Here is a 9,389-nt window from a genome sequence, read left to right as displayed (position 1 = left end):
GAATAGAATCAAGATGAACAAATTATTAGTCAAGTAAATATGTATCATGCCAATTACAGAATTAATACATTCAGAAATAATAAATACAAAATATCCAATGCTCAAAGATGAATCTTAAAAGTAAACCAAACATGAAAATTAAAATCCCTTGCATTCACAAAGAATATTATATTTGCATACTGTCATTCTGAGTGATCTAAGTCTAAAGAGAATGGAGTGAGGGAGAAGTGACATATGTTGAGAGGGATCCCATGAGAAAGACATTCACTCTGCAGGGTGTTATCTTAGGTGAAGATGTCAATTGTTTGATAGTGTCTGTGTCTTTTCTCATTAAGTTTCTAGGGAGTTCTGCTCTCTGAATGCAGACCCCTTGGCACCCCGCCTTACATGTAAACAAGCTCATTGACCAAACCAATGGCTTGAGTTGGGTGAGTGAACTGCAACGCATCTAATTCGCTCAGGACCCTCCCCAATCCGTTCCTGGACCTACGAAGACACCATAAGTTAGAGACTGGTTCCTCTAGGAGAGGCGCACTCAGGTTTTAAAGGCAGCGGTGATGAGGCTTTTTAATTGAGTTCAGGTGAACCCCATCGCGTGCCGCCTACGGCGAAAAGACACTGTGCCCCTCCTCTCTCTCCTCTGCCCACTCCAGTTATAGGGCTGGCTGAAGAACAGCCCTCTGAAGAGGTGGGACGATGATGATCCACAGGTGGGGCGGGTTGTTCCATGACAAGGGTCATAGAATTAAAAACCATCAATAAGTAGTATATACATAGCGTATAAATTTTTACATGGTACAGGGTAACCGCAGTTCCCTGTTCATTTTCAATGTGACAGAGACAGCTGAACGGAGGCGACACCGCATGTCAAGCTTGTTCACAAGAATTGTATCACATTGTCCTTCATGACTACTTGCAGCACGCACTGCTCTAGATAAAAATGTTTATTTAGGCTGTGTTCTACTTGTGGTAGATAATAGGGATGTGCAAGGATAGACGCCATTTATTTAACTTTTCAACACGCCACTATTTAAATACCAAAGTAACTATTCGGTTATTCTATACGTGCACGTGCAGTCTTTTTTCATTAATTGTGCTAGTTTCTGAAGACATTCAGGTTGCAAAGAGGACTTAATGTGAATTTCTCATGCTTCTGTGTCGACCACTCTTTGCAGGACTTTGCGGTAGAGGGTGGTGCTGTTGCCGAACCAGGCAGTAATGCAGCCAGTCAAGATGCTCTCTACAGTGCTGGTGTAGAACCATGTGAGGATATGGTGGTTCATTCCAAACTTCCTCAGCCGTCTCAGGAAGAAGAGGTGCTGATGAGCCTTCTTCACAATGGCCTCAGTGTGGACGGACCATGTGAGTTCCTCTGTGATGTCCACATCACATTATCACAGCTGTGTACATCCCCCCACAAGCCATCACAGACCTGGCACTCAAGGAACTGTGAGCAGGAAACCGCGCACCTTGGGGCCAAACTCATTGTGACTGGGGACTTTAAAAAAGCCAACTTCAAGTCAATCTCACCGATATACTTCCAACACATCAGTTGCAACACACGAGGGGACCGGGTTTTGGACCATTGCTACTCTCCCTTCCAGGATGGCTACAGATCCCTCCCCTGCCCACCACTTGGCAAATCGGACCACCCTTCCATTCTCCTTTTGCCCGCTTACAGGCAGGAACTGAAACAGGAAGCACCCACCCACAGAACAATCCAGTGCTGGTCAGACCAGGTAGATTATATGCTACAGGACAGTTTTAATCATGTGGACTGGGAGATGTTCCGGTCCCCCTCTGATGACAACATCGAGGCCTACGCTGGTACCGTAATGTGTTTCATCAGGAAGTGCATAAATGATGTAGTGCAGACCAAAACAATACGGATCTACCCTAACCAGAAACTGTGGATTAATAGCGATGTTCCTTCGGCACTTAATGTGCGGACCTCCGCTTTTAATTCCGGGAAGGCAGAGGAGCATAAACAAGCCAGTTATGCCCTCCGCAAAACTATCAGAGTGGCCAAACGCCAGTACAGGGACAAGATTGAAGGACGGTTCAACAGTGACTCTAGAAGCATGTGGCAGGGAATTAATATCATCACGGACTTCAAAGGGAATAAAAACTCCGCCGTGAACACCGATGGCTCTCTCCCGGATGAGCTTAATACTTTTTATGCTCGTTTTGAGGGAAATAGCACCACCCTCATGGAGAGAGCTCTCGCGGCCGAAGCTACAGAGGTTAGTTCACTCTCTGTCTCTGTAGTGGACTCCTTCTGACAGGTGAGTATCCGTAAAGCAGCGGGGTCCAGTCGGCATTCCGGTCCACATCATCAGAGCATGCACAAACCAACTGGCTGGTGTTTTACGGACATTTTCAACCTTTCCCTCTTCTTGTATGTGGTCACCACATGCTTTAAAACGTCCACCATTGTGCCTGTACCAAAGCAACTCAAAATCACTTGCTTAATAAACTGCCTTCCTGTTGCTATGACCCCCATCATCAGCAAATGCTTTGAGAGGCTAATCAGAGATTACATCTGCTCTGTGCTGCCTGCCTCACTGGACTCACTGCAGTTTGCTTACCGCAACAACCGCTCCACTGATGATGCAATTGCACTTACACTACACACTGCTCTCTCCCACCTGGAAAAAAGGAACACATATGTGAGAATGCTGTTTGTAGACTACAGCTCAGCATTCAACACCATAGTGCCCTCCAAGCTTGATGTGAAACTCCGGGCTCTGGGCTTAAACAGCTCGCTGTGCAGCTGGATCCTGGACTTCTGTCTGGCAGATGCCATGTGGTTAGAATGGGCAGCAACATCTTCTCATCACTGACCCTCAACACTGGAGCCCCGCAGGGCTGTGTGCTCAGCCCACTCTTGTATTCTCTGTACACACATGACTGTGTGGCAACACATAGCTCCAATGCCATCATTAAGTTCGCTGATGATACATACGATGGCGGTAGGTCTGATCACAATGACGAAACAGCCTAGAGAGAGGAGGTGCACACTCTGACACGCTGGTGTCAGGAGCACAGCCTCTCCCTCAGTGTCAGCAAGACCAAGGAGCTTGTGGTGGACTTCAGTAGAAAAGACAGAGAACACAGTCCCATCACCATCAATGGAGCACCAGTGGAGAGAGTCAGCAGCTTCAAGTTCCTCTGTGTCCTCATCACTGAGGAACTCACATGGTCCGTCCACACTGAGACCATTGTGAAGAAGGCTCACCAGCACTATTTCTTCCTGAGATGGCTGAGGAAGTTTAGAATGAACCTCCACATCCTCACACGGTTCTACGCCAGCACTGTAGAGAGCATCCTGACTGACTGCATCACTGACTGGTACGGCAACAGCACCACCCTCAACCGCAAAGTCCTGCAAAGGGTGGTGCGAACAGCCAGACTCATCATCGGAGGTGAGCTTCCCTCCCTCCAGGAGATCTACACCAGGCTGTGTGTGAGAAAAGCTCTGAGAATCATCAGAGACTCCAGCCGACTTCATGACAGCTTCTTCCCCCAAGCAGACTTTTGAACTCTTGATCGCTCATGATACATATATAAGCACTGCACTTTATTAGCCTCAGACTGGACTCACATATTATACTTCTCTTAATAACACACTGGCAACTGACTATCAACCGACAGCTGAAAGTCATCACAACACTTCATATTTATTTCTACTGATTACATGGGGGGAGGGGGTACAGTGTATTTTTTTTATTGTATACAGTCTTATTTTTTGTATACTGTATATTGTATATTTCAGCTCATTGCTCACTGTGCACGATTTGCTGCTATTTTGAGCAGTGTTTGAGGACAAAGCATTGTAATACATGTTCTTCATTCCCACGTCCTGACGGAAAAACTGATTATCTGTTTTTGAAAGTTCCTGGTTCACCGACTGTTAAAAACGGTAACTGTGAACATCCCTAGTAAATAACAAATTTTATGGAGAAATACAAGCAATATATTGGTAAATTCTACTCACAGTAATGAGTAAGGACACAGAAAGCAGAATTACTGGAGGTTTGATCTGTCATTGTATTGGTGTTTAATATTATTTCTTTTTTCATTTGTACCTCTTGAATTGTTTTTGTCATCAATTTACTTTGTTTATTGCAGAGCTGATGGAAGTGAAAGAGAAACGTGAGGAGCTGAATGAAGTGGAGGATGAACATCATGATTTCATAACTGGAGAAAAATCTTTGAGTGGCTCAAAGACTAAAAATATTTTTTTTCCAAAAAGTCTTCAAAGAAGTTCAGCCAAGAAATCTTTCACCTGCTCTCAGTGTGGGAAATGTTTCACATGTAAAAGCAATCTTGATGTCCATATGAGAGTTCATACTGGAGAGAAGCCTTACACGTGCCATCAGTGTGGAAAAAGTTTTGCATATGTAACTGATCTCAAGAATCATCTCCACTGTCACTCTGGAGAAAAAACATTTGAATGTGATAAGTGTGGGAAAGCATTTGTTCTGGCACAGTACCTAAAACAACATCTGAAAACTCACACAAAAGAAAAATCTTGCAAGTGTTCATTTTGTGGAAAGAGTTTTGCACGTCTGTCGTATTTTAAAGAACACCAGAAAATACATACCAGTGTGGCGGCTCATATGTGCTTTGAATGTGGGAAGATCTTTATTACAGCCGGCAGCTTGAATAAGCACCAAAGAATTCATACTGGAGAGAAACCTTACAAGTGCTCACACTGTGGAAAAAGTTTCACTCAGTTAGGAAGCATGAAAACACACGAGAGAATTCATACTGGAGAAAAACCTTACAAGTGCTCACACTGTGAAAAGAGTTTCACTCAGTCAGGAAGCCTGAAAACACACGAGAGAATTCATACTGGAGAAAAACCATACAAGTGCTCACACTGTGGAAAGAGTTTCACACAATCAGAACAACTGAAAACACATGAGAAAATTCATACTAGAGAGAGACCTTACACGTGCCTTCAGTGTGGAAAGAATTTCACACTTAAAGGCAATCTTAATAAACACATGAGTGTTCATACTGAAGAGAAGCCTTTCACGTGCCATCAGTGTGGAAAATGTTTTGCATATGTACACCATCTCAAGAATCATCTCCACTGTCACTCTGGAGAAAAAACATTTGAATGTGATAAGTGTGGGAAAACATTTGTTGCGGAGTCAGGCCTAAAACAATATCTGAAAACTCACACAGAAGAGAAACGTTGCAAGTGTTCTTCTTGTTGAAAGAGTTTTACACGCCTGGACTATTTTAAAGAGTACGAGAAAATACATACCAGTGTGGGAGCTCATATGTGCTTTGAATGTGGAAAGATCTTTACTACAGCCAGCAACTTGAATCAGCACCAAAGAATTCATACTGGAAAGAAACCATACAAGTGCTCACACTGTGGAAAGAGTTTCAGTAAGTCACAAAACCTGAAAGCACACGAGAGAATTCATACTGGAGAAAAACATTACATGTGCTCACACTGTGAAAAGAGTTTCACACAGTCACAAAACCTGAAAAGACATGAGAGAACTCATACTGGAGAGAAACCATACAAGTGCTCACACTGTGGAAAGCATTTCACTCTGTCACAAAACATGAAAACACATGAGAGAATTCATATTGGAGAAAAACCATACGAGTGCTCACTGTGGAAAGAGTTTCACTTGTTCAAAAAGCTTAAAACACATGAGAGAATTCACTCTGGAGAGAAACCATACCACTGCTCTTCATGTGAGAAAAGTTTCATCTCATTAAGTACTTTACAGAAACATGAAAAAAAGATTTGCCCACGTAGTCACAGTGAGCAAGAATAATCTTCTGGTCCAATTATATCAAGTAAATATTGATAATAAATCCAAATATGGAATTTCACTATAAAAAAATTATTTTGACATTTAGTTGTATCAAGGTGATATTTTTGGATACTGCCCTCATGTAAAACATAAAAAATGGCAAAACATCTATTGCTAAACACTCATGCATGGTGAACATATGCAAGTTTGCATCTTTACTATGACTATTGACTAATGTGGACTTGCTTGCAAAAGTGATCTGTCCACATATAACCTGCAATTTCAACAACAAAATAATCAGATTTGAGGAAAAAAATCTGTTTTTTCCTGATGTGTGAACAAAGCATATGTGACTCCTAACCAAACTATTGCGTGTGCAGCCGTGTCTTAAAATGAGACCATCCTGCAGTGCAACGAATGCAGAGCTAACATGACATGAAAGTTAGCATCACTGAATACTAACTATACCAGTGGATTTTTGGAGGGGCAAGTGATAGAGAATTTTACTTTTAAGGGCAGACTTTTTCTTGGCACCTACATAAAATCTAGAGGTTTTCAAGAGATTTTGTAGGTGTAGTGAGATTTCTACTACACCTTCCAGAGGTGTATAGTTGTGTTCAGAATCAGTCTGGTCTCCTAAACTGCCAGCTGTTGTTTGAAGCATGTGAGTTCACAAATATATTCTGTTGGCCTGGTACATCTGTCACCCCCAAACTATACTGTATCGAAATGTAAAGCTGTGACTGAATAAACTTTGAAAAAGTTCCATGTAAAATCAGAAATTAAAATGTATTTTTATTAATAACATGCTTCCATGTTTCTTTAACCCTTAAAAACTTTAGTGACCCAGGACCTCATCCATTTTTTTTGGAACTGTGCCCACACCTCTTTAGTATTTCTCAGTCTTTCTCTTATAAATAGTGTAACACACACACACAATGCCAAAATTGCAAAAAATATAAATAAATTATAATGGCTTAAAAACAAGTTTATAGGGTCATTAGAGACCCTAGGTATGCAATTATGTTTTTTTTTTTGCCCTTTCATAAATTATATTTTATGTTTATTTCATATCTATAAAAGTTTACTATCACAGGATATCTGTTTCTTTATCCAATGAGAAATGAGTGCTATATTCATACAGATAGATACTGTATTATGTTGATTTTATGTGCAACAATGGTGAATTATCAGTATCCCACATGTGTGTATAGATTCATATTATACATGCTATTTCTGACCTGATTTATATTTGACTGTTATTTGATGAAGAAACAATGTGGAAGTAAACTATAGCAAGTTTAACAGATAAACGGTATGATATGGATATTGTCATTTGGGTGTATTACTGAAATTATGTAAGTTGTGCATGTATTTAGACTCAATAAGTGCCTGAGAAAATGCATGTGTGTAGCTTATTTGTATCTTATTTGTTATGTGTAGTTCAATATGTGTTTGACAGCCAGTTGTCTCATGAAATTTCAGTGTGAAAATAATGAATCCTGTTCTAGATTTGTCTTGATTTTTTGCATTATCTCTTTGATATATGAAAAATAAAACATCAACATATGTGTAATTCTATTATTTTGAAAATTTTACACTGTCTGGGCATTTTGTAGATCCATTTGTGTTACATATACTATAATCAATTTCTTTTCATAATCTCTTACTAGCCACTTTGGCGGGTGACGTTTATTCAGGGATTTTCCTGCATTTAAATTTATGTGAACGTCAGGTGACTCGGAGCTGCTGCCGAAGGAAATTTATTCATATATCTCATAATTTACAAGTGCATCTTTTAGACATTTTTATTAGGCTTCAACTGTTACAGGTTTAGTTAAAGGTTTCTAAAATGTGTTTAGGTTATTATCTTTTTCATAACAACACTACCATTTGTTTTTTAGAAAAGACTATCAACATTAACCTAACTACAGTAATGTGATGTGAAGCCACCCATGGTCTTACCTAATGGCCTTGTCATTACAAATGCCACTGTTAAACAATGGTAAACTTTCATTGGCAAGTTCAGTTTGAAGGAATTGAAACTTCCATGAACTATGAGAGCAGGTTGGGGATTTTGGCTAGTGTAAATGCTGAGTGGCTAGAGACCTTGGAAAACTACTGGCCACAGTGGCCGGTGAGCCAAAAAATTTCAAAAGGTGTGTGTAGCGTATGAAAGCGATTCTAAATCATATAACATTTGGAAACATTTAACTCTCGCTTTGGAGAGAGGGACTTTTAATAAAGCTAAAATATCTGGGTATTGAAGGAAGTATGTACAATTGGATATTTTATTTTTTGTTTGATAGAACAGTACAAGTGAGAATGGGGCCATCTTATTCTAAAATATATACAATGGCACACCACAAGTGTCACACAATATGGTTGAGATAGAGGACCCAAATGCAGAGATGCAGAAAAGTCTTTATTAAGAAAACAACCAAAATAAAAGAGAATCCTCTGTTGTGGGAGGGAAAAGGCAAACTAAAACAAGGCTGGAACTTGAAAACAGATAAACAAAAACTGATCAAAGGCTGGAAGGTAGTATTCCAACTGACAAGACGGGCTGAATACACAGTCACAAAACAAAAGAGCAGGGAACACGAGACAGAGACGAGTTTAAATAGAGGAAAACATAAGGGAACACAGGTGCTGCAGATCAGTTAAAGAGCAGTGCATCCAGCGTTGCTATAGCAATGCTTATTGCTGCTGGGCAGCACCTGCGAGTAACAAGAGGGAAACAAACAGGAACATGCAGACATGACACACACGAGACAGAAGACAGTCAGGGGAAGCACAATCAGACCCTACTGTGACAACAAGAAAGTGTATGCAGCCCAATATTGTTTAATATCATGATAAATTATTTCAGCAAAAAAAATAAAAATAGATATAGGAAGATCACTCTATGCTGATGATGGAGCCATATGGAAGTGAGGTCATAACATCACACATGTAACAAATGTCATACAGTTAGCAGTAAACAAAGTTGAGAAATTGGCCAATAAATGGAGTTTCAGAATGTCAGTAGCCAAAACCCAAGTGATATGTCTTACAAAAAGTAACAGAAGTCCAGAAGTAAAAGTGAAACTTTATGGGCAAGTACTTGAACAAGTCAATGTCATAAGATTTCTAGGTGTCTGGATGGACTCTAGTTTGACCTTCAGTATATATGCTCAGAAATTACTGGATAAATGTAAAAAAGGTATAAATATATCAAGGTGTTTAGCAGGATAAATGAGGTGCAAGCAGAATATCATTAAGATGAATATATTGTTGTCACGTTTCAAACTGTTGTTTGTTTTTCTCTCCCTCGTGTCTCACAGGTGGAGCCGTCATGTGTGATCAGTTTTTCCATGGAAACGCTGATCGCTCCCGTGGAGATGCTGACCACGGTGATGAAATACGTGCCCGCTTCCACCTGCTTTCCTCTAATTGCACTTCCTACTTATTCCTTGTGTTTCCCCTCCTACTTTGCCAGTTTATTGTTCGCTGTCATGTCATTTCTCATTTCTCTCTTGTGAAGTTGGAGCATGCTTGTGTGTCTGTTGGTTGCCTGTCTATAGAGGTGCAATTACCTGCCTGCTTGCGGTTGCTCTCACC

At 40.5% G+C, this 9,389-nt stretch overlaps 1 protein-coding gene across 1 annotated transcript; it reads left to right on the top strand.

Annotated features, from left to right (window-relative positions):
* The first annotated feature begins 5,180 nt into the window (after positions 1-5,180).
* LOC127418641 (zinc finger protein 239-like) lies at positions 5,181-6,402 on the top strand. Its single transcript, XM_051659305.1, has one exon. The coding sequence runs from the start codon at positions 5,295-5,297 to the stop codon at positions 5,805-5,807; it is 513 nt and encodes a 170-aa protein (XP_051515265.1). The 5' UTR covers positions 5,181-5,294; the 3' UTR covers positions 5,808-6,402.
* Positions 6,403-9,389: the final 2,987 nt, after the last annotated feature.

The sequence above is a fragment of the Myxocyprinus asiaticus genome, chromosome 28, assembly GCF_019703515.2.
Source record: "Myxocyprinus asiaticus isolate MX2 ecotype Aquarium Trade chromosome 28, UBuf_Myxa_2, whole genome shotgun sequence".
In the NCBI taxonomy this organism is placed as follows: Eukaryota; Metazoa; Chordata; class Actinopteri; order Cypriniformes; family Catostomidae; genus Myxocyprinus; species Myxocyprinus asiaticus.
Note: the sequence above shows the minus strand (reverse complement) of the source record. Positions and strands in the feature narration are given on the sequence as shown.

Bases quoted from the DNA above. Each gene is read 5' to 3' on its own strand.
- LOC127418641 (XM_051659305.1), top strand. From the start codon at position 5,295: ATGTGCTTTGAATGTGGAAAGATCTTTACTACAGCCAGCAACTTGAAT.